At 33.3% G+C, this 27067-nt stretch overlaps 2 protein-coding genes and 1 long non-coding RNA gene across 3 annotated transcripts; 2 read left to right on the top strand and 1 right to left on the bottom strand.

Moving 5' to 3' along the window:
- Nucleotides 1–714: 714 nt before the first annotated feature.
- Nucleotides 715–15251, bottom strand: LOC148278431 (pre-rRNA 2'-O-ribose RNA methyltransferase FTSJ3). Its single transcript, XM_088231406.1, has 11 exons — nt 15129–15251; nt 14270–15027; nt 13327–13476; nt 10358–10483; nt 10113–10274; nt 9027–9234; nt 8665–8925; nt 6800–7093; nt 3074–3273; nt 1997–2184; nt 715–1045 (listed from the first exon to the last, which is right to left on the bottom strand). Exons 1-11 carry the CDS (start codon nt 15193–15195, stop codon nt 787–789), a joined length of 2673 nt encoding a protein of 890 aa, XP_088087532.1. The 5' UTR covers nt 15196–15251; the 3' UTR covers nt 715–786.
- LOC148278432 (uncharacterized) lies at nt 4944–5419 on the top strand. Its single transcript, XR_015823203.1, has 3 exons — nt 4944–4995; nt 5110–5177; nt 5283–5419. It is a non-coding gene; the product is annotated as an uncharacterized LOC148278432 (long non-coding RNA).
- A 301-nt stretch (nt 15252–15552) lies between the features above and the next one.
- On the top strand, nt 15553–26214 carry BI-1 (Bax Inhibitor-1). Its single transcript, XM_088231407.1, has 4 exons — nt 15553–15768; nt 15874–16103; nt 23717–23943; nt 25904–26214. The coding sequence occupies exons 1-4, from the start codon at nt 15722–15724 to the stop codon at nt 26102–26104; spliced, it is 705 nt and encodes a 234-aa protein (XP_088087533.1). The 5' UTR covers nt 15553–15721; the 3' UTR covers nt 26105–26214.
- The last annotated feature ends 853 nt before the right edge of the window (nt 26215–27067 follow it).

Raw genomic sequence — 27067 nt, 5'->3', positions numbered from 1 at the left:
GACAGCATAAAGTATCACATGTAAAAAATGATATTGCATGTAAAAAATCCAAGCTTTGTGAACTTAGTAAGCACAGGCTCGACACCTCATTACAATTTACAACTTCTTTTGTAGTTTATGAATAACATCCTTGTTTCGGAGGTTTTTCCAATGTTTTTTTTTAATGTTCTATGGTCAATGCATAATGAACATTACGAGAGGGTGATGTCAGATAAGTAACCTAACACTTGAATTGTAAACATGACTACTAACAAGCAGACGTGTTTTGATTTGCAAAAAAGTGGCAATTATTTGTAAAATAGAATGTGGTGCGAAATATGTTGAAGTGTGTACAGAGTTTTATCTGTCCTTATCACATTGTGAAAATATATGAATGTTTATTTATCTGAATTTGAAATTTAGAGAGTGGTATGTTTGTAAGCATTTATTATAATTTTCAACAGTGACAATATGCAATGGCGATTGGATTTAAAAAAACCTTTCTCTGGTATATAATGAGTAATGTTTATAACGACCAAATTAAGTCAGTGCCATCTTCCTCGTAATAACCAAGTACGACTGTTGTTTAAAACAGTTCAAAATTGAAATGACTACAGAATGGGTAAATCATGAAAACCCTTTTTTTTATATAAATAAAATCTTAGCCCGGTGTTCAATGTACTGGTGCTTTATGCATATACTAGAGGAATTATATTTTTTCATAGAAATAAGATATAATAATTATAAATTTATTTTCAAATAAAATAGAAATTTACAGTCTTAATATAAAAATAAACTTAGCAAATATCACTTTCGGGTCTTGCCCTTAGGCTTCGGTTTAGCACCCTTGTTAAACTTCTTCCCCCCTTTCAGCGAGCCCTTCTTCCTTCCCTGGGTCTTCTCCTTGGCCTTGGCTGCCCGGAGGTCCTTCTTCATGCGAGGATCCACGACCCTGTACTGGCCTTTCACCCCCTTGGGCCTCTTCATCCTCTTGGCTGTGGTGTGCTTCTTGGCGACGACGTAGGTGATCTCTTTCTTGCCAGTTGCCTTGGCCTTCTTGTATAAACTGAAAACAAAGATGTTGATGAGGAAAAATCAACAAAATTGTAATAGCAAAAAAATATTGCCAATGATGTTGTGATCTAATAGTATTTAGTTTATTATAGAAATAAAATACGAGTGATACTTAAACCAACCACAAACTTGGAATAACCAGTGATCGGTTTCATCGCTTTTGCAACATCTTTGAGACTGGTATCTTAATAAAATACAATTATTTATATAAAAACAGTAAGGATAGAGAATTCAGTTAACTCAAGTCCGCTGGATAAAAAAAATATGTGCGAGGCGGTGTTAGGTCTAATTAGATCCATTTTTAAATGTGGCCTTTTAAGCATTCTTTGTGGATTTAATAATATTATTATATCATCACAATATGCCCTGAATCATGAAAATACGTGTGGTTAAGTTGTTGGTGCACTGCAAGCTTAATCGATCGGTAAAGGGGAAATTAAAATGAAATTATACTATTGTATCATTGATTGGCATGGTGGAGAGCACATCAAAGCCTTTCTTCGTACTACTGACGTAAATATTGATAAACTGAGTAATCATAAAACAATAGATGTTTTGGATGCGCGAGAGTAGAAATTCCTGGCTAGGGACCCCAGTACCTGTAAGCTAAGTCCTCGACCCTCAATGGAGACAGAGGTTTGCTTTCGGGTCTAGCCTTAGCGATACCGGGGTGGATATAGTATAGGATTTGTCCGATTATATAAATAACTGTGTGTAAAAATGTAGTATAATGTGTTGCGGTCTTAAGAAGGACCTCTATAATGTTTATGTGTGATATGTTATAGGCAAAATAGACAAAAATTGCTTATGAAGGCGGCAATCCATGGTTGGTTAGTTCAGTTTCTTTAAATATTATTTATAGAAATATACAAATGAAAAAGTTGAAAGTGATTAATTCCACTTTAAAATAATTGTCTTATTTAATTGTCAAGTTAAAACTTACTCTTTAATCTGTTTTGCTTTCTCTCTATCAGAAACATCCACATTGTCCATAAGTGCCTCAATTTTCTTCTTGGCCTTCTCCATCTTCTTCACTGCCCTCTTCTTCTTCCTAGCTTTAGCTTCCATTACCTTCTTGATTGGCCTCACGTTGATATCCTGGAGACTCTTTTTGTACTCATCGACCAATTCCTGTTATAGAAAAATTAATTTAAAAGATCAAATACAAAGAATTAATAGTCCAGAAAACGCATACGCGCATCAAACAGATGGCAACTAAACTGCTCTTAAAGGAGTAGTTTTACGTTTTGATCAATTAGTTTCTTTGTAGATGTCGTTCAGTACGTAACTCCCGATTTGAATTCAACTATGCCGTGTTGTGTCGTTTTAAAGTGTAGAAATACTGCCGGGATCCTAAAGAAACAGGGTGGGATTACATTTCATGTGTAAATAGCAAATGCATGTGTAAGTAGCAAATGCATTACTTAAAAATGTAATTATTTCTCCATCTGTCAGATTGTCAAAGAAAACAAAATAGACAATTTTTTATGCTACTTTGCTCATCTAATGAGAGAACTAATGAAAATTGGACCACTCTGATTAAACAACGCCGTGGTGGACATTTGACCGACTTTATATTTAAAACATCAAATATTATTTAACATGACATAAAAATATCCGTTTTATGTCAAATAAAATTAGTTTTATTTTTTAAGTTCAAAGTTCATTAATTCAATTACTCTTACTAAATGACCCTTTACTTATCTACTCTATTGTGGCATTCAATGTTTCCGTGTGTACAATAAAATTTTATAGAAATTAACAAATTGTTTTTTTTTTTTTTAAATATAATTATCTTACATTTGTGTTATGATTATATTTTTCGCGATCTGGCAATATTACGTGGCGACTTCACGCATGCGCGCGGCGAAAGTGTGACAAAGTGAGGGGTTTTTTGGACACAGTTTGGTGAATTCAAATATGATTCTGGACTGTTCTTAATTCTGTGATCAAATATGTAGTTATAAAACATTTTACAAGTTCTACTATATATCAAGGGGTAAATACATATTTCAATTACCTGAGGAACTGGCACTTCTTTCTTCATGTGTTTTTTCTCATCTTCTGCAAACCAATCAGGCAGGTTGGTGTCATTAAAGGTGTACCGGTTCCATCCAGCATCTGTCAGCTCACGTTTCCTTTTGCGGGATGTCGCCAACAGTGTCCCCAGAGCCAAGCCTTCCTCGTCCATCTTCACCAACCTCTTCAGTTTCTTCATTTCTGAATAATGAAACAATATATTGAGCTATATATCGTCTGCTAAACTTGTAAAACTCAACTTACTTTTCATTTTATATATTTTTTAAGATAATGGGGTACGACATGAATATGCCGGTTTTACTAAATGACATTTTCGACCATTCGTGGACTTAAGAGTTTTACAAGTTAGGGTGATAACATGCTATATTATTATTTTTATTATATTCATTTTAAGCAAGCAGCTTAAAGCGATATGCTTAAAGCTGATATGCTTAAATATATTTTAATGAAAGTTAGCTGTTGGCGCACTTTAACTTTTCCGAATCAAATGTAGTGCATTTTTGAACCCATTGAGACTAGACATTGAGATCAGCTCGTGTGGGAGCTTATTCCAACCATCAACAACCCTTTTGCTCAGGAAATGCTTCCGTGGATTTAGATTGAATCTCGTTTTCTCCAGCCTGAGACCGTGGCCTCAAAGACGAGCATCTTGTTTAAGCCGATCCAATCCGATGGGATCCAAATTTGGGCAGCTATAGTGACTGTTGAGTAGTTAATAAATCTGTAGCTTGGATCTATAAGAGACAATGTCGTCAATTGTAATATGTATTACAGGAGAGTAACTATTTAGCCATTTTGTGGTGTTACAATGAACTGTTCGACGTCTTTGATCATCATCATCATCAGCCGTCTCTTGTCCAATGGTAAACATAGGCCTCCCCCTTTAGTCTCCATATCTCCCTATCCTGAGCCCACCGCATCCAACCACTTCCTGCAACTCGTCTTATGTCATCGACCGCCTTGTCCGAGGCCTGACGACACTTCTTCTACCCGTTCTGGGTCGCCTTTCCAGGATTTTTTTGGTCCTTCTAGAGTCTGTGGTTCTGGCTATGTGACCAGCCCAGCTCCATTTCTGGTTGGCAGCCCTGTGGACCACATCGGTGACCTTTGTTCTCACACTAATCCATGTATTGGTTTTTCTGTCTCTCAACGAAATGCCCAGCATTCTCCTTTCCATGGCTCTCTGTGTCACTGATAATTTGTGTATTTTTTTTTTCATGAACACAAAAGTTTCACTGCTGTCAATACAGGGAGAACACAAGCATCAAAAAGTTTCTTCTTTAAGTAACGTGAATGCTTAGAAGATTTCAGGATATATGAGAGCTTACCAAAGGCAGCCCATGCTAGACCTCGCCTTCTTTGATAACAAATATTAATAAAAAAACATTACAACACGTGTATGTGTGTATAAAACGGTAAAATATACAAGTTTTAATTTAAAAAAACATTACAACACATGTATGTGTGTATAAAACGGTTAAATATACAAGTTTTTTAATAAATAAACTGACACTGCCCCTCTACAAAATGGTGGCAAGAAAACTATGAAATCTATTGGCCCTTCTAGATACAAGCCAGAGATATATCAGAGTGATATTATTTCTAATAAAATAAATAAAACAACAACGGCTTTGAAACCGGTCGGTAAAAAATAAAAATTAGTGGCTAAAAACAAAGTTGTTTTATTTATTTTATTATAATGAATAACCACAAAGTTAGTGCTTCAAATATAAACTTGATATTATTTCTGTTTAGTTTCAAATAACGAACATATCATAACAAACTCTTTTTGACAGTTATCAATTCGTTCTATTTCAGATGCATAAACGAAAGTAGTAAAATGAAAACAGCCCGCCCACAATTTTGAAAAAAAATTATATTGGTGATATTGGATGCAGTAAGGTTAATTCTATGGTCTGTTAAAAACAGCCAGGCCGGTTTCATGCAAAAAAAAACTGTAATGATCGGCTTCTGAAAAAAGTGTTGATTACAAAAATGGCATTTCTCAATTTGCAGAAAACACCCACAGAACTAGAAAAATCTTACAGTACAGATGCTGATTGGAAGATTAATGCCTCCAGAAAGTTAGTTCTCTTAAATAAATTATAGTAGATAAATACGTAAGTATTTTAATTTTATAAATTCATTAATTTAAAATACCTGCTATAATTTATATTTTTTTATTACAGAGTGTCACCTCATACATTCAATGTTTGAATGCGGTATCATTCAATATTAGGTCTGGCTGTTTTCTGCAAAATGCATATTTTAGGTTATGTGGTTGCTGGCCAGCCAGACTTTAAAAAATCACCAAAATTCTTTTAACACACAATACAATTATTTTTAAGTTATTATAACAAATGAATAAAGTGATTTTTTACAATTACATACCCTAATATTAATGTAAAATAATATGTTCAATACATAATGACACAATATTTATTCATATTTTTTTCCATTATAAACTATGATTAATAATAAAAATAATGTGACCTCACTGGAGTTACCCGTGCCGAGGACACTTAACAATGTACTTTTTTTTAAATATTTCTGAGTTTTACTAGGGGTGGCTGTTCAAAGAAAAAAACATTCCAACTGTTGTGTAGATTTGATTATTCACTTTTTCCACAAAAGCGCTATTATCTCAGTTTTACTGTTTTATGGCTGGCTGCTTTCTGCATAACTACATATGTTCAAATTGTCTCTTTTTTAAAAATTTATGACATAGCAGTTTTCTTTATTTTTTTATTTTATTTATTTTATAGCATAATTATACATTTTTACAATTTAAAAAAAAATTCACTCGTTTTATTTTTACTAAAACTAAAATCCCACCAAGCCACTTTTTGTAGCTTGTTGGTGAAGATTATATTTATACTGACTTAATAATATTATTTACATTTATAAAAACAATGAATAACATATACAAATTAACAGCCGGAAAGATCAGAATAAACATGTTTATACAAATAGTAATGTATAAATTTATTTTTTAAATACAAGAAAATATATGAAAAAATAAAATATTTACACCTAAGCTACTATTCATATATAAACTCTTGATCGAGTAGCCACTCTCTTATTTTGCTCTTGTTACAATGTGAGTTAAATTTAAGTTCTTTTGGTAATAAATTATAAATTCTAGGTACTAAATATTTGAGAGTTCTATTTCCATATTTATTACATACTTTTGGTACTACCAAGCCATCATTAGACGTGAAGCGTGTATTATGGTTATGTTTGAGAGGAAACTTGAATGTATTACTATTAAATTGTTCCAAAATGATGCAAAGCCACAGTAGTCCTCGAACAGGCAGAGTTTTGATTGTTTTGTACAATATGCAAACAGTAGGCATAAGATCTCGTAATGAACTTGTAAAAATCTTGGCATCATATTGGATCAGCATTTAAACACAAATGTGACAAATATTCAAAAAGTCATATTTTATCATTAGGTGTTTTCATTTTATTACTCATTTATAATATGAGTGTATTTTTTCTTCTTTTTCTCATGTCTGTCAATGTACATAACAGTAACATCTACCCCCTAGTCTCAATTGGCTGTTAACTATAAACATGGCTAAACTGCTGATCGGGAGAAAGACTGCAAATTAATTAATCTACCACAACGGTGGACTTATTGATATGCAGTCAAGTACAAATTGTACTAAATTTACTACCAAAATAAAATATATTATGGATATACCTTCATCGGGTTTCACAACTTCGAAGGAGCCTTTCCCCTTTCCAGCTTTAGAGTCTTCTATTCCACTGTCCGATCCTTTTTTGGATTTCTTCTTGGGTCTCTCCAGATCATAATCACTATCAGACGAATCATCATCCGTGTCCTCATCCAACTCGGAGAGTTCACTTTCGGAAGAGTTTCCACTGTCCTTGGAAGTGGATCCTTTCTTCTTTTTAGTGTCTTTTTTGGCAGCTTTCTTTTTCTCTTTCTTACTAGCGGGTTCATCATCATCGGCTTCTCCAATAATTTTACCACCTGAAATGAAATTTAAGATAATTATGAACAAACTTTTGACAAGGGATTTTTGATCTATAAAAGTAATTTAAAAAGTAAACATTAATCAAATTAAAATAATTGTGATTATGGACAATTATTTTCACCAATAATTTTATGTTTCGTATGACTGTTAATTAGAAACAAATATAAAATTACGAAAAAATGTAAGCACCCTTGGTAATTTTGCAAACAGAGTTACCATTACAGTATTAATATAACAGTGACAGGGTTACGAATCACGAAATCAGGCAAGTGCAAATCTGAGACAGGTATAATCTCAGAGTAATAATGCGCCGAGCTATAGAGGAGCCCAAACGTAGGAAAACCATTCTATGACTATTAAGTATTGAGTTAGCTACAGTTCACAGGTAAACAATAGGCCGTACTCAGGTCAAGAATTGCCAAATTGAATTAATTCAATCCATTGTTGCCGCGTATTGTCATCTTTAGGAATGCTAAAAAATAGTACCTACATATTAACACATTTCTCACTTGAATTAAAATTATCATTTTTTTACTTTTCATTTTCAATCATTCTAATCATTACAGAAAACTTTAAAAATGTATATAAATAGGCCATTATATGGATGCCTGGTGTGGCCCTGACATATTGCCTGTAATCAATTGTCAGTATCAACAGTAAACATACTTAAATTCACAAATTTATCACCTAAATTGAGAAAAAATAGTATCTGAAGTAAATATGTTGATATGAGGAAAGTTTTTAAGCAACATATGTAATACACATGTCGGGACAATAAATGCAAAAAATCAAATGAAAATATTCGAAATCAATTGCCTGTGAAAACGGACTCTTTTAACACCTTTGACGCTTCTACTGCTGCAACTAAACATACTGCAATTTACCAATGTTATTTTTTATTTATTATAATGTAAATATCAAAATTATTTACAAACAAAGGCCAAGCAAAGCTACAAAAGGGTCCATTAGGACCGTTATGGCAAACAAAATGGCCGCCAGCAGAGTGAAGTTGTCGCTAACCAACAACACTTCCGTCCTATGAAACAACGCGCTAAGGCTTCTCTATAGCTTGGCGCAATATTACTCTGAGAGTATAATTGATAGGATTAAGAAAAGGTCAATGAGACATTTTTTTATTTCTTAAGTTGCAAAATATTTGTACCTTGCCTTTGTTGTATGCAAAGATTTATGAAATATTGATATACATATCTTGAGATTGTATCGAGCAGATTTTAACTTTCTTCCACGGAAAATAACAAAAATAAAAACAAAAATCAGAATTAATCAAATGAAAATAGAATGAATGGATAACGAAAGAATGGTACAATATATATAAATGGCGAGAATGAGTGGTAACGTAGGATGAGGACGACCAAGGAAGATGTGGCATGATCAGGTAAACCAAAATCTCAAGTCTGGTCATGTCAAAAGCAGACATAACTAAAGGGCATGTATGAAGGTATATGGAAGAAGCCAGAAATGTGTGTCCGGATAGATGTGTGTGGCAGTACATGGTAACAGTAATATTAATATGAAATATAGTTAGATAATACAAGCTGTAACCGACCTTTTTTCTTATAAACCTCTACAATTCTATCCAGTTCTAACTCTTCATCTTCATCTTGTTCTAGATTTTTAAAAGCTTCCTTTTGGAACCAGAGTTCCGCTTTGTGCATGCGTTTAGTTTTAAGGTCGCGATTGTCCAAGTCGACAAGAAGAGGGTTAGATGGTTTGTCTTTAGGAACTTTTTTGTTATTTTCGCCATTGGTAACTTTTTTACTTTTTTTGGATTTTTTATCTGGCATTTCTTCTTCTGAATCCGAAAAACCTGAGAAAGTAAAATATAAAATTATTGTATTCAAAAGCAAAAATTGAAACAAAATAATATCGATAATGTGATTTCTTTTTAAAGATTTCTAGGTACTTTACCAAGGCCTTCTTTTCCATCATCGTTATCAGATTCAGATTCCATTTCGACTTCACTGTCCGAATCTTTATAATACGCTCCGGAACTGTCTAGCCTGGTTGTATCTTCGCTGTACCGTGCATATTTCTTCCTTATCTTTAGATCTTCATCAGATTCATTGTCAGAAACAGCCAGAAATTCTGGGGTTTGCTCAGCGAGTGTAGAAAGATCCTAATAAAAATGTTTGGTATATTGAAGATTAGAGATTTAATAGCAAAAATACATAATAAGTTCAAATAAAATTTAATAAATTTAAAATAGTTCATTTAAATTTTCTCAAAATTCTCAAATGCTTTTTTATTTTATTATAATGGATAACTTATAAAGTGGCATTTTCGTAATGTAATACCTCAGGGGCGCTTTACCAAGTGATTATATAAATAATGTTATTAAAAAGAGTCTCCATTTACTTCTCTAAACAAATAAATGAACACAGAATGTTCTAAAATTAGATTTTTTAAAGTGAAGATACTGTATCATAATAAAAAACACAAATTTTCAATCTGAATGTTATATCATAATTCCAGTCTTTTGTCTACAAATATTTGGACAACCTCAAAATATTGTTTATATAACTTGGTATTTTAAAAATAATAATTCGTTGATAAAATATAACATTTACGACAGTAAAAAATGCATAAAAAATCTTAGAAATAGGTTAAATATTCCAAAAGTACTACAATTTATGTTATTTAATAATAATATAATACTTAAATAATTGCAACATAGAGGCATAACATTATTGAAATAATTTATTAAATTCAAAGACACAGCTTTTAGTGACAAAACCAGGAATGCCTGTAAACCTGGCCCGACTAGCTAGAATATCCGTATAGAGTTGAGACAATATTATTTTCCAACATGTTTTATGTTCAAAATGATGTTGAATATGCATATCAAATGCCTATAAAAATGCATTCTGTTGGGAAAAATGTTATGGATAAAATTTTTGTAAAAAATTACTAGCAAGAATATTTTTTATATTTTTCTTAACAAATTAAAAAAAACTCTAGCAGTTGTTTTTTTATGTTAATTTAAACAAATCTCACCTTGGTACTTTTAATTTGGTCCAATTTAAAAAGATCATCAGCTTCCTCAGTGGGTCCACTATCTCCTTTGAGAACCATCTTTAGATTCATTTTCTCATTAAGTTTCTGCCTTTCCTTGCCCGCTCTCTTCTTTTTGCGACGTGCTTCACGATTTTCTTCTTCCTGAACATAAATAAAATAATTAAGAAAATGTAGACTGCGTAAAAAAGTTTTAAACTATCGTAAAATAATAAAAAACAACAAACCTGCAAGTCTGATATTTGTTTCGAGACAGCCTCATCATCCAGGTCTTCTTGTTCCTCGAGTGTCAAAACTTTCTCTCCAGCTTCCCCTGTTTCTCCACCAGCGATACTGCCGACTTCGTCAGCTTCCTAAACAATATAAAAAATCAATAAACCATTTTCATTACTATGTCTGACGCCTTACCTGATACTTTTTTTATTTATAAAAACAGGTGAATTTTCTATTTAACTACATTTATTGAAAGAACCAACAAATAAAAATCAATGTCAGAATAAAATAATAAAGTTTATTTTAAAATACCCGAAACTGAATTAAGATACAGCTTTCTTTTCAGACCCCTCGAGAATACTTATCTACAAATTATCATAAACTTTTCTGCTCACACAAATTAAAAATATGTACACATTTGGTCATGATATATTTACAATTACAACATGCATTATTCAGGGAATCTTCATGTGTCTAAGTTTCACTCGACGAAGTTCGGCAGAAGGTCTCTGGAAAATATTCGCCATTCCGAATTTCATAAACTGCCCGATGAGCCAAAACACGAAAAGTCTAATAAAAAATCCAAAAGTGTCGCAATAAAAAAATATTACTTAAATGTTTTTGATAGTGATAGTTATTAATGTAATTTATATAGATGGTGTAAAGTACTGTATTTTATGTTTTTTAAATTATGTTTTATTACTATTTCGGATGTATGATATTATGATCACAAAAATGTTTTCTTTATATGTTCGTCCCAAATGAGTTTTATTTTTCCTGGGAGTATAATATGTACAGATTTTGTATTATATATTTTATTAATAACAAAAATAAAAATAAACAAAAATTATGGCTTTCTTCATAGTTCAAAAGTGAAGAAAAAACTGAAATTTGTATTTTTTACTACATTGTCAATTTTGCTATTTTGATTCAATTAATTTACTTATTTTCATTTCTTTGGAATATTTTTTTTCTTTCTTTTTATGATGATATCAATTATTAATGAAAATCATGTTTTTTTATATTCATTTTATTTATTTATGCTTTATTACTTAATACTTAATAACTTTAGTTCATACATTTTAAGAACTGATATCAACTTTTATTAACATTACTATTTTTTTCTAAATTTATCAAGAACACATTTTTCCAAATTAATTTTAAATAATTCAATTCCTTCTATTTATTTTATGTGAGCAAGCCAATTTCTTTGCGCATTCTTTCTACATTAGAATACATATTTCTTTTGGGTATAATCCTCATCGCCTTATTATGAAGAATTTGTATATTTTAAATTTCTCCCTTCATTACATAAAAAAATAATGGAAGAACAGTAATCTATGTGTGAACATATGATTGCTTTATAGATAAGCACACTACTCTTAATATCCATTACATTTCGTAATCTTACCATATTTTTTTGTTTTTATAAAAAAAAATTGTTATGTATTGAGAATGTGCTTTGAAATTAAAATATCTATCTAAGTTAACTGCGAGATACTTTATTTCATCCACATAATTTATATTTTAATCATCAATATTAATATTGTATCCCTGGGGTATATTTTTTCTCCCAATATTCATATATTTTGTTTTTGCGATATTTAATTTTGATTTATTCACTTTTAACCATTTTGATATACATATTTCCTAAATCGTAATTAATCTTATTTATCACTGTATCATAATTATCTCATAATATGTAAACTATTGCATCATCTGCAAAAAATTGGATTTTACAATATTTTAGAGATTCACCGATGTCTTTTATGTATATGATAAACAATATAGGCCCTAGCACTGAAATTGGCTCTGCCTCATTCAGCGTTTACTGGTATAAAATTACTTTTATTAAACATAATTTTTGCTTACTTACTGCTTTTAATATTTTGAACATCAAAATTATATTCCGCTATGTGGCATAGTGGATAGCGCATCGGGCTACTATGCATAAGGTCACAGGTTCGATTCCCGATAAATTTGACATCAAATGCTTATTTTAAAAGGAGTTTTTCGTTTTACTGAAATTTTAGTCATCTTATCATCTTGCCTTTCTTCTTGTGACCAAGATGCATGGCAATTAGTGTACCAATACTTTATAACCTTTATTAAAAGTGGGCTATTTCATTGTTATAGTGATTAGAGAACGCCTTTAATACCCATTCACTGCTGTAATTTTATGGCTTCTTCTTTCACTGTGAGTGCTGCTCAATCATGAAATAATCTACTCTCGCATCTTAGAAATGCCCCTTCAGTATTCACACACAAATCAGGGTTGAAATGTCACAATGTATTTGAATATTTCCTACCCCTCCCCTTCCTTCTTTTCTATGCACTTTTACCACCCTCCTCTGTAGTGTAGATTTTACTTATTACTTAAATTAATTATTAAAATAAAATAATCTAAATTATTTTACAATATGCTTAACACCTGTGTCGAATGTCGCGCTAAGCAATCTGTTGTCAATCATCGACCTGCGTGTACGACAACTACTTAAACTTCTGTTTTTTTAGCTTCATTACAAACGCGCGGCCTTCCCACATGTTTATTAATCACTATAGTTAATATTGTTGAGTTTGACTTTTGATAATAGAAGAAATTTCTAAAGCTAAACATTTATGTTTTATTAGCATTCAAGTATTGCAGACCACAATCCGGATGCCTTGTTAATCCGCCAAGGCCCTGTTTTTTGCCTGTCCGGATTTTCGAGGCCCCATTGAATTTTGTTTTTTTAACCACAACAGGCCAAGAAGCACAATTGCAGCGGTGAATTACTGCACAGAATACCCGGGGTTGTGAATGATCACCTTTCATGAATGTGATTTCACTTTAGATCCAACTCGGAACCCTCATTAAAAACTCTTAAGCCTTTGCGTGTTTGGCAAATAAATGTCTTAGCCACAAGAGCCATCAATTCTTATTGAAAATAGTTTTAATAAAATTTGAATTATAAAAAAAGGACATAATATTAGATGAGTGTACCTGTTGTTTTTTAAATTCTTTGATAGCCTTCCACCATGTGATGAGAGTTTTTAAATCTTTTCTTCCCAGAACTTTAATATCTTTACAGCATTCCTTTATTTCTAATGTAGTTTTTGGGTGTTGTAATATTTCTTGGTCATCTAGTAAAATCTGAAATTAAAAAAAACATTTTTCATTTGTACACCTGTATTATATTATAAAGAAATGTATTGTTAAATGGACTTAATATGTCCATAAATAAATAATATTTTCCACATGATGGCTACTCGATAAGAATCCTGAAAAGGGAAATTAAGCGGAGATATATGCCCGCCTCGTAGTGTAGTGGTTGGCGCAGTTGTCACCAACCATTCTCGAGGGCCCGGGTTCGATTCCTGTCAGGGTCAACGTGAAATATAAATTCTTAAGGTTCACTGCAATATTTCACTGTCCTTGGTCTGGCACCAGGAGCAAAAGATTGATCGCCTTAATTTCATGTAACAGATGATCGATATACGCTGCATTTGGTGCACCAATGCCCTATGCACCACTTGGTGTGGAAAAGGAAATGATGATGATGATGAAGATTTATTTTCATTGACAAATAACAGAAATGGAAAACATTTTAGAGAAAGAAATATAGAAGTCTAGGCATTTACAGGGCTTATGACCTGTCATCACACTTAACACACTGTGTACCATTCTGACTATGTTTGAACATCCATATTTCTTTAATTCTTCCATCTGTTGATTTTAGAGAAGTGAGAGTTGAGACCTTTATCGTGGTGAAGAGAATTATCTGATTAAATTATTTCTCATACTAGGCAATGCCTGAAAACAATTTTTCCAATTTCTATTCATTTTCATTTAAATTAATGATATTCATTGCCGGTTTATAAATTCGGGTTAGCAACAATATTATTTTTACTACTACTACTAATTAATAATACAATTAATGAATTACCTGGGAGCAAGATTGTAATGCCTCGATAACATTTTCCTTTTCAATAAAAGCAGAAACAGAAATGGTGGTATGCAACGTGTGATCATTCTCCGGGTAACCCAAGGCCCTCGCTTTCTTTTGTTTGTCTGGATGTAAAATGTTCATTTTTTTTCCCGGCTCAATATCTAATTCCTCAAACACATATTTGGGATCCAGAAACTTGTGATCTATACTATCAGGAGCGATATAATGTTGACAAACTACGAAGATTTCAGCCGATTCGTTACGAGAGGCTTGTGGCTTAGTGGCGTGAACTTTTTTAAATAGTTGTTTGAACACCCAAATCAAAGGGTGATAATCCTTGGACCTGAAGACTTTGGTTACGAACCAACCACCTTCTTTTAAGAAATGTGTGGCCAGTTTCAGAGCACTCAGGGTTAGGCAAACCTGTTGATACGCGTCATGAAGCCAGTTTTTACCGACATTCGGCGCACCGTCGTGCAAAACAACATCAGCTTTCCACGTTTTCAGCTCTTTCGACAACGCAGTTCTACATTTGTCTGTTGTAATGTCCTCCATCAAGCTTATACATCCCGGCACCGACTTGATGGAGAAGAGATCCACTCCGATGACGATGCTGGACATGGGCATATTCTGTTGAGCTACTTGCATCCATCCTCCCGGCGCGGCGCACAAGTCTATGCATACTCGAGACTTTTGTAAGAAACCGAACTTTCTGTTGAGCTGTATTAATTTGAAAGCGGCACGAGACCTATAACCTGAAATTTCGAATAAAATATAACACTTACATACATCGTACATCGTTTACACGTTTAATGTCAAAAGCAAGTATGAAATTGTCTAGCATGTCGATAATTACCTGTTTCTTTAGCCAACTGATAGTATTTATCCTTCCGCTGTTTTCCTACTTTTGTTTTTTTACCCATTTTTGTTTACAACGCGCACTGCACGTGTGCAAACTCGGGTTTTGATATTTTAGGTTAGTTTGGCTAAGGCTAACATCAATGTCAGCTGTCAAAAATATTATGTTTTTGTGTATTGGTACCAGTATTATGAAGCTATCAACTAACGAGGACTCGCGATCAATGCTACCAACGCTTCATGAGAAAGTAAACGCAACCATTTTACTTGAAGTGCGTTCCGTCATAAGATCTAAGTGTACATCTAATAATATTTCTCCCTTTCACAGGTTGATATCTGAAACAAAGTATTTCTTTCCCAGTTGCAATATTACCCTGAAACGCTGAATTCGTGCTTCAGCAAATGTGATACGTGACGAAATTGTACGAAATCGAACGATGTGACGCTTGGCCTTGTCCCCCCTCTATTATCCAATCAAAACTTCTGGAATCATCGCTTTTGTACATGACGTGTATCAAAATACTTGGTGGATATTTTGCAAAGCGCTGCTGTTATTCTCTTTGAAAATTCTCAGTGAAATCGTCGTTTGCGATGGCGCCTACGTTAAATACGTTTATTAATTCGTTCAGCAATCGGCTGTAAGTTAATAATTGACACCTGTGTATTTACAAAACTGTTATCATATTGACATGTTTTTATTTTTAGTGAATGGTTCTTTTAAAAAATATATTTGTTTATTATAGCGAAGAGCCTGTTCGCCTGCATCTCAAAAATGTTTACGCCTCCTTGACAATGACATCGGTCTCTGCCGCTGCAGGGGCCTATGTCGACATATATACGGAATGGTTCAAGGCTGGTCTGATCACCACCCTCGGAGCCCTGGGTCTTATCTTCTTGTTGATGTCAACCCCCGACAACGGCAAAAACACCAAACAGAGACTGGGATACCTGCTCGGCTTTGGATTCCTCTCAGGTGAGCTGTAGGCATGTCGGCTTATCAACCGAACCTTGTTTCAAAACTTTGACCCCTATTTTATGATTGTTTTCGACATGACGTCGTATAATTTAATGCTTTCAGTCCCGTTTAGTATGCAAATCCTAATTTAACTGCAAAGTCATCCTCGTATGTTAATTGCACAATAGTTTATGACATTACAATATATTTCTGCTGTGATTGGATCTAGGTTATTGTTCCAATTTTATCAGCAAATAATTTTAAAAGTACACCAATACCAACACATGCATATTTATTATATTATATCGCGTCAGGAAAAACTGATAAGCAAACGATTAACAAACAAATATTGTCGCCATTCAGGCAAAAGTCGCTGTCCCAAAAAACACCACTTTTAGAAATCGCAATTGAATGTAGTTGTGCAGAAAGCAGCAAGTCCACAATTTTAAAAATATATATATATTGGTGTTATCGGGTGCGCAGTAAGGTCAATTCCATGTTCTGTTAAAAACAGCCAGGCCGCTCTCAAACAAAAAACTGTAATTATCGCCTTCTAAAAATAGTGTTGATCATATAAACGACATTTCTCAATTTGCAGAAAACACCCACAGTACGAGATGGGAAGATTAATGCCCCTAGAAATCTAAATCTCGAAAGTTAACTTTAATACATTTAAGTGGATAAATGCATACGTATTTAAATTTCTTAAATTCATTAATCGAAAAATACCTGTAATAAAAATATGATTTAATACAGAATTTGAATGAGGTATCATTCAACATTAGATCTGGCTGTTTTCTGCAAAATGCAAATTTTAAATTGTGTAGTCAACCAGTCTTAAAAAAAAAAAACTGATATATCCCTTTCGCTCCTGAGATATTTTTCAAAATTTTCTTTACTCTCCTTTTTTTGGACCATCTCTCCACTTTGGATTCTGGAGCTATCATATAAAAAATATGTTGTGGCCAGAATCTAACAGAATATGGAAGGCAATTGGAATTTTTGTTTGTACACACAAACGTGTTGGCCAGGAGCGAAAGGGATATAATTAAATTATGTCTAAAGTAACTATAACAAATAAATTAAGTGATTCAATACATAATGACACAAAATACATCGGGGGTGCTATTCTAAACCACTCTCGCGGCACGAAAAAACAGATTCTCGTGTATTTTGTACATAATTCAATACATAATGACACAAAATACATCGGGGGTGCTATTCTAAACCACTCTCGCGGCACGAAAAAACAGATTCTCGTGTATTTTGTATGTAAATACACAAGATAATACGACCGCGAGTGTTTGAAATACCATCCCAGGTTTTATAAAATCAGTTTAGTTTCGGAAAAAATTATTAATTTACAAAACAACAAACATAGGTTTTGTGACTGAACCTGTTCTGACTTCCTAGAAAAATTATTTTTTATTTTTTTATTTTCTTTTATTCAGGAAACATACAGTACAGTTACAAAGTTTAATATTTTACACAATTGGACTTAATTCTAATGGACCAGTGAAGTTTCCATATTAAAAATGAAGTTTCCATATTAAAAATGAAGTTTCCATATTAAAAATTATGTCAATCAAGTTTAAACTACTGTCATGGGAGTCACCTTCTCGAGCAAATGCTTATGTAGAAAATGATTATTTCGGTTTACGTTAAATTACTGTCTTTGAAATTTTATTAATTAGCTTTGATTTTTTTTCTATGGTATTAAGAAACATATTACATACGTACATAATAAGGAATATTATAAACTCATTCACGGACACAGCGTCTAATGAGGTTGTTTTAGAGGAGATATGGTACGACACTTTATGCATATACATCTTTTACTTTTACAAATGACACGATGCGGTAAAACAGACAAGAAAGTATTCTATTATCTCGTTTTGTATTTCCGTAGTATGTAGCTGTCCATCTGTGTCACATCGCAAATACTTCTCTACTTGATAGTGTCATCCAAAATGACTATGTTCGAAATTATTCACAAAACATACAAATTTGTTCCTGTTATACAAAATACAATGTGTGTCAAATCTCTGTATGCCAGCAAGTCTCCTTTAATAAGTCTTTGAAATACTCATTTCAGGACATAAGTATAAGTTTAATAAAAAGCATACTTTTCTATTTGGATTATGGTACATAAACTCTGATATAAATAAGTATGTTATTATTCTGGAAAGAAAATAATACTACTATATTCAAACACAGTTTTTCAGGCGCGTATTTATAGATTTTAATCAAAATTATCTTGTTGTTATGTGAATAAAAAAATCAGCAAAACAATGAAACGATAAGTAAATGAAATTGTGTATTAGTTTAAGAAAAGAGATTAGTAGCATCTGTAAAGTCTTGATAAGCAATATTTTACGCTGACGTATTCTACAATAATGTTGTTTGCTAATGCAGATGTTTGAACCAAAGGGATATGGTATTAAATCCAGAGTGATGTTGAAATATTCCTAAATTCGAACAATTCTATTATCCTTTTTTTCCCCAATCACCAACACAGTGGTATAAGGGCGGCCTCTGCGGTGTGATAGCTAAGACGCTTGACTCATACTTGGAAGGTTTTGGGTTCAATTCCCGGTGAGAATGAAGAAATTAAATGTAATTTTTCTCAAGCCTGGGCGTTCTGTGCTGTAGTTCACTACTGTAATTGGGCCTCCCGGCCTGTTGTGGTGTGAAATAAATAACAAGAACATGGTCAACTTTTAACACTGAAGAAATGTGGAGAAATTCCCTCCCTTCCGACACTATCCAGATATGGATAACCAGGAAACAATACTGGTTAGGTTAATCTCCATCTAACATGACTCAGCATGTTTGAAAGTATTTTTTTTTATAAACTAATTAAATTGTGATTTACCAAAGCACTCTAACATGAACCGCCGCACGAACGTAAGCACCGCACATTCTCGTGCCCGATAAACATAAATCTACGTGTACGCATCGTTATGGACATACATAAACTACACAAATATCTACAATATGAAGAACATTTTTGTGTAACGTAAGTGCTGCTACGAGTGCGTTGGTTCACCACCGCCTGTCTATCACAGTCAGGCTTCCCGGCGTAAATGGGAGACCGCCCTACCAAACAGAGCCAAAGCCAAAGCTGGAAGCTAGGAGCAAGACTGCACCGACTACAAGTTACCCTCGGTAGCCCTGAAAAGAACTTACCACCCGGCCTGAACGGTGTAGAGGCGATGGCAATAAACACTTCTCCGATAAACACTCACTGCATTTGACAAATTTTGGCAACGAACTGCATATTCGGCATTTGGATTCAATAGGGACAGCATGAATATTTTTTCCATTAAATGAACACACAACAGTGGTCATGGATGCACCTCGGTTAGTATTCAGGAAATTACATAGGAAACAAGGCTTATTTTTTTGACCTCAATACCAATGTTAAATTATAATATTATCTCAAATAAGAATAGTCAAGGTTATTCAATACATAAGTAGGTGGTTTTTTTGTAAATGTGATATTGTTTACAACTCAATTGTTATATGTGAAGCAACATTGGAAAATGTGGAAGAGTTTGTGTACCTTGGAAGCAGGATCACCAGGATGGTAGAACAAAAAGAGAAGTCGACCGCCGCATACATTAAGCGAGGCTTGCGTTCAACAAAAAATCAAAGATTTTCGAGGCAAACAACATAGACCTAAAGCTCTGCAAGCGACTAGCCAAGACATGTATGGAGCATATTGATGTACGGGTGTGAGACACGGTGCCTTACAGAAAAATAAAAATAAGATTAGTGGCCTCTGAGATGTGGTGCTACAGAGGAATATTAGGAATTTCCTCGAGAGACCACATAAGGTGCCTAATCTGAACCATCTCAGACAAGCGAGCCCAATAGGTCTCCCGCATGACACAATAGAGGGAATGGCTGAGGGGACAAATCACAGAGGGCGCTCCCGGCGGGAGTATTTAGAACATGTGTGCGAGGACTTAAACTGCGTCTCATATGTTGAGCTGAAGAAGGCTGCAGATAATAGACGTAGAAGATGAAATTCAGGACTTTGCTGCAAACCAATCCTCAGGATTGAGACTGCGAAGAAGAATGTATTCGAGTTACTTATCCTATATTACAATTTCTCTGAATAACCTCATCTTTTTATTTCCCGAACACATTAAAAGGTGACTTTTTATTGATATATCTATAAGTACATTTATAAATTTCATATACAAAACAAAAAATATAAATATTAGCTAATAAATACAAAAATCCCATCAAGCCACTTTTCATGGCTTCTTGGTGCAGATTTACCTTTTACTTAAAACTTAAAAAACAAAATTCTACTTAAAACCTTTGTCTCCACAATAACAGTCAAAAGTAAAAACAGTAAGGGCCTTACTCATAATCTTGGCATAAAGTTACGTCTAGGTATAGTGGTAGAATACGGATGGGAATACCATCCTTATTTTATCACTGTAATAAGGATACTTACTTTACCACTATGCATAGGCGTAACTTTATACCAGGTTTATAAGTAAGGCCCTCAGACTTAAGAGTATGTACCTATTTATTTATTTTTAAAATATACTTTTATATATAACATTTATTATATACATCTACTTTAAGAACACATCATTATATACATCCATTCTAATAATGAGTTAGTTGCTTTAAAAGAAATGTCTCTACATTTCAATGCATATAAAAAAAAATTCATCGAATAATACTAATCTCCAAGAATTTTGTATGTTAATATGTAGTGAATGAATTTTAATAGTTGTTAGATAGACATGTGTTGTAATATCAACCATGTTTCAGGACGAAGGCTTCAACCCAGAATTCTGTAAAAAGCAGTTAAATTATTTCAAATATGCTTTAAACCAATCAAAATGTGTTATTCACATTCTAGCAAAAGGATTAAAACTACAAATGGCTATTGATTTAAATCATTTTGCCAGAATGTGTGCGATCGGTTTAAAACACATTTGAAATAATTAAACTGCTTTTTCCAGAATTGTGGTTGGAAGCCTTTATCCTGACTGAGCACCTGATGTTAAAATTAAATTAATTAAAAATCCCGGTATTCAGCAAGTAATATTATGCGTCTTCTTCTTGATAGAATTTCTCACTATTAATATAATTCAGTATTTTTATTCAGACTTTCTCCAATTAGAAATCACTTTGTACAAATGAAACCTGTTTACAGTTAGATAAGAACCACACCTTAGATTGTTTTGTTTGTACATACTAGTATTGAGTATTTGCACAAACAAAAGTAATTTTAGAGTAATCAGATAGGATAGAACACCATAGGAAAAACATTTGCATTTTCGGGATAATTATATTTCATTGAGCAATCTAACTTTGACCCAATATTCTACTTGCAAATAAATTGTAGTTTATAAAAAGAGCTCGAAAATGCTGTGTTGATATAAGGGTATTACTTGCGAACCCGGGAAAATCCAAAATCTTAAAAAAGTGACATTTGAATTGAAATTTATTCAAAATACAATTATTTTTTTTACAATAATTATAATATTTTCAGTTCAAACTACGGGTTTATTTGTGAGAATCTGACTTTTAAATTATTAAGTTAGTTGCAAACATGGCAACCTCTACTTGAGTATTGCAAAGTTGGCAATCTCCAAAATTAAATGAATTATTTCACTTTTGTTTCTTGACAAAATCATGATTATAAAATATTAACCGGTTGTAATAAAAATTGGATAAATAAATATATTTAAAAAAAATTGCTAGGTTTGCAAATAGTACCTTCGTATATTTTAGAATCTAATAAGAAATTTATTAAAATTAATAAAATACATTTAGATACTGTATAATTTTAAATACTTGGATGGTATACACTATATTGAATTCTGTAATATTTTACTCCGTGTCCAAGCGGATAAATAATACGGTTCAAGTGTTTTCAAATCCCGCCTCATAGTGTAGTGGTTTTAGAGTGTTCACAGCCATGCTTGAGCTCCCGGGTTCGATTGCAATATTTCACTGTCCCTAGACCAGCACCTGAAGCGTAGGACTGATCACCTTGCCTTCCATGTAACAAAAATGATCCAGGTATGCTGCAATTTGGAGTACCAATGGAGTTCCCTGTGCATCATTGGGTGTGAATAGGGGAATGATAATGATGATGTTTTATTTAATCTGACAATTAATCAAACATAGACGTATTAGATTTTTATAGAAATCATTTATGTAGGTGGCATCCTCAATTGTGGAATTTCACAGATTAATGAACATGTTCGCGGACATTTTTTACTCATCTGGACACATATCATAACTTTCTTATTTTTTTAATATTTAACTTCCAATTAGGCCGTAGTTGATGGTTTAAATTAAAAATGCAAAAATTGTGTTGTGACACTTTTGTTGCAGACTGTTTTTTAAAGGGACACAATATACCATCCTACCATATTGTCATTGATCATTCAAGTCACTAACCTCAAAAAGTCAGTTTTGAGTTGAATATGCTATTTAAAGCGTAATATTATGTTCTTTAACCTAGCCAGATCGAAGGGGGGGATTCGAATCCCCCATAGACCGATTTTAATTCGATAACTATATTTTTTGTAATTGTGTAAATAACAGAAAGAAGCATTTTCCTGTTTTTGTTTTTAAATTTTCAAATCGTTAAAATTAAAACAGAAAAAATATGTAAATAATACAAGGGTCGATTTCACTTTATGTAAATTAGCATTCGGCAAACTAACAAAAATTAATAAAATACACGGATGAGTAAAATATGTGTACGTGAAAACATGAATAAATTATTGCATGATCATAAACACTTACAACTTTTTATTCTCGTGACGCCATATACATGTAGGCGCTATCGTTTGGTCCCCCCGTTCGTATCATGTGTAATTTTTGGATGCTTAGTGAGGAAAAGGTTAAGAGGAAAAAGTCACCAAGGTAACTTAGTTAGACAAAGTTGCATAAATCAGAATTATTTGAAAAAACAAACTTAAAAAATATCACAGTTTCTTTTTGTTGCTAAAAACAACATTTTGTTTGTGTTAAGGTATTTGCATAGTAAAACTTAAAAAATAAACACTGTTTTCAACCATTTTCCATTGAACATATTTTTAGCCACATTTATTATAATTCTTTATAATATATTCTTCCTTTTACTAACTCTTTTTGCTTGCATTTTCAAGGTTATAAATGTCACTAAACCAAATTTTAGCCACCTTGCCACATGAAAAGCCTTCCAGGTGTATGAAAATGTTTCTTAAAGAAAAAAATATTAATGTAATTTATTGAAAAGACATGTTGGAATTATGTTGTATGCATACAATTTCCAAAACAAAAAATCTGATTTTTCCTTAGTCAGCACAAGCTTTCAAAATACCATTTTATCAAATGGTGTTTTTATGGGTTAGTGCTGAACGGAGGCGATATAATTACTTCAGTTTAACGTAGGCTATAGCTATCTTTTCTCTTCCAATGTCTGAACATTTCCTAAATGAGAGACACGATTTAAATGGCTATACCAGGCATAACCGCAGATGGGTCAATATTATAAAAGAACATAAAATTAAAGCTGAAAAATATCAGCGCCTTGTAAATTATTGTATTTGAAGGCTTACTGTTTTACTTATAATCTTACGTCTTCTTCCGCTTGTTCTCAGGGATGGGTTTGGGTCCGCTCCTCAACTACGCTATCATACTGAACCCCGCCATCATAGTAACTGCATTGGCCGGCACTTCTCTGATCTTCGTGTCCTTCACCATCGCCGCCATGTTGGCTGAGCGCGGGCGCTGGCTGTTCCTGGGCGGGACCCTGATGACCCTCCTCAGCACCGTGGCTGTGCTCTCCCTCGCCAACATCTTCTTCAGGTCGCAGCTACTGTACCAGGTGGGCCTCGTGTAATTAGCGGTGTTATGCCCATCGTCGGATGTATGAGAGTGAGGAAATAAAGATGACTTATTGAAATCAGTTGCCCAGGGCAGTATTGCGAACTCATGGATCAGCTCCAAGGTTTGAAACCCACCCTACCACAACTTTATTCTTAATTTTCAAGCAGTTATTCACTACTAATTGAGAATTGCTCCAAAACTTAAATATTTGCAAAAATTGTAAGAACACAAATATTTCTGGTGCTTATATATCTGTGCTGACACTGAAAAAGGGCATAAGTCGGGTTTTTTGTCAAATTGAGTTATTAATATAATTTGATACTCCATTTTGCAGATACACAAGTAAAATAAAGAAAAGTAAAAAAATTCCTCACCACAACGATAAAAAACCGATTTTACATTTAGGCTTAAGTCGATATTCGAAAAATAGTATCAAAGAAAATAGACCTGACTCGAGTCGTACCTTCTTACAAAAATTTTAATTTTATAACATGGAATACGAGCACAAGTCGACTTGCGCCCGCAGTGCAAAGCAATAATATTAATCTACGACATTGTAGAAGGGCACTAATTTTATTTCTGGTCAATGTCAAACCTGAATCGTCCGTCTGCGTAGTGTGATTGTTGCCACATATTTCCTGTTATAAGAAGACAAATTCCAAGATATCACCGTGTCGAAGATGTCTACAGCCAAAAAAATTATCTCCTTTATAACGTGAATAGAAAAATATTTTAATGTTCACTGAGATTCAGTAATGATACATGATACATTATATCTTTAGTATATCAGTAAGAGCAGAAGAAGGATGACAGCCGAGTGAACGCGGATCAAAATGTGATCTCTTCGGCGAATGTGTGGGGGGAAATCAATGTACGACAGGGTTACAAATGATGAAATCAGACGAGAATGTAAATCTGAGTCAAGTATAATTGATAAAATTATGAAAGAGTATCTGAGATGTTTTGGTCGTGTAGATCTAATGGATGACGAAAGAATGGTAAAACAGGTATATATGGCGAGATGAATGGTAACGTGCGACGAAGATGACCAAGAAAGGTGTGACATGATCAGATTTACCAAAATCTTCAGTCTGGTCATGTCAAAAGCAGATAGAACCGAATGGCGTGTAGATGTATGAATGTGGAAGAAGCTAGAAATGTATGCCAGGATAGACGTGGCGCAGTTCCATTCTCTCCGCCTACCCCTACGGAGATATGGCGTGATGGTAGTAGTAGTAGTATCAGTACGACAGCAAATGGCAGAACCCGCAGGAAAAAGTATCGGTATCGTTTGAGCCTCCAGCACAGTTTGAAGGTGAGCTTGAGAAAGAAAAGATAAGTAGAAATGTAGAAAAAATTTGTGCTTGGTGGAAATATAACTCCCATTTGAGCAATAGCAAAGCTAAAATGTATCTATGAATTTAGGCCTGAGTGCACTTAGTGCCGAATCGACTGTAGAGTGAAGAAAAAAATAAAGAAAAAGGGCACAAGTCGTAAATAAATATAAATATGCGATTTTTTTAAGAAATAAATATGACATCTCGTAGAAAATACTCTATTTAAATATATATTCAAGCATTGAAACTGAAAATTTTAAGTTATATCTTTTGTAATTAATAAAAAACCGATATCGAGTGGAGGAAAGTCCGCCTTGTAGTGTAGTGGTTGGCCCGTTCGCCTACCACGCTTGAGGTCTTGGGTTCGATTCCTGGGAGGGTCGACATGAAATATTCATAAATAAGGCGCTTTAACAGTCAGTAGAGATATGCTGCATTTAAAGCACCGCATAACTTTCTGTAATAATTAGTTTATTGTGTGCTCATAAAAAATTAAATAAACACGAGTAAAATAAAATGGAAAGTTAAATTTCTCGGTACATTAAAAAAACATTTTTATTTGCTCACCGCATTGACATAAATTTTACAGGGTTTATATTTATCGGTGTAATAATGTTACAGGCTCACCTTTACTTGGGTCTGGTGTTGATGTGTGGATTCATCCTGTACGACACCCAACTGATAATCGAGAAGCGCCGCGCTGGAAACAAGGACTTCGTCACTCACTCCTTGGACCTGTTCATCGACTTCATCGGTGTCTTTAGGCGTCTGGTCATCATTCTCACGCAGAAGGTACGGTGTTCTTCATTGATCTCACTATAGCGAGATTTTTCTAAGAACATTTGCCCGCCTGTTCAATGTAGGGATCTGCGGAGTCACAGAGTTACACGTTGGAGTGAGATAATTGTATGGAATACATGAACTTACAAAAAGAAGGTGTGACATTTCACTTTCACTTCATTTCACCTTAGCATTCTAAAGGGTCCGAACCCTAAATTGAATTCAAGAATCGTCGATTTTTATTCGATCAATTAACTTTTTTTTTTTAAATATTGGACAGTTTGTATTTTTATATAGATTAGGAAACAAAATAAAACGTCTAAAGTTAAATTATTTTGATAAATAAATTACAACAATAATATTCATATTAGTCTCCAGCATCAGGTATGGGATTCATTTTTTTAAAATTAGAATTGGAAAACAATATACTTCATTGCTTAAACATCAAGTTTCTAGAAAAATTATAGTGAATAATTAGTAATTTATGTTAGTTTTGTCCCGTCATTAAAAAATAATAATAAGTTATTAAAACGAAGGTGATTTATTTTCATTTTAAATTAATATACTCATATGCTGATGGCAAATAAAAATGAATATCTAAATTTGTTGCAGCAGAGGGAAAACATTTTTGAGAAGGGAATATGGAAGTCTAGGCATTTTCAGGGCTTATGACCTGTTATTGGCTGGGTTAAGTGGCTACTCTTCCATCCATCTATTTTTGTAAAGTTAAAGAGCCTTTAAAAACCTTAATCATGTGGGTGAGATTCATCCGGCTCAACCATGTCAACTACCAGGCAACGCCTGAAAACAATTTTCCAATTTGTATACTTTTTTTTATCAGTTAGTTGATTCAACAATGTTTTGGCAACACATTTAGATCTGAATGACTACCTAGGGAGGAGATCCAGCATTCTGCAAACATTTGGACATACTCAAAACATTGTTGAAAAATGAATATACTCATGTGCACTGGCAAATAAAAATGAATTAATTCCTACCCCTATA

This window comes from Micrasema longulum, unplaced genomic scaffold (assembly GCF_059751315.1).
Source record: "Micrasema longulum isolate JH-2025_06_02 unplaced genomic scaffold, ASM5975131v1 h1tg000882l, whole genome shotgun sequence".
In the NCBI taxonomy this organism is placed as follows: domain Eukaryota; kingdom Metazoa; phylum Arthropoda; class Insecta; order Trichoptera; family Brachycentridae; genus Micrasema; species Micrasema longulum.
This window is presented reverse-complemented; position numbering and strand designations above follow the sequence as displayed.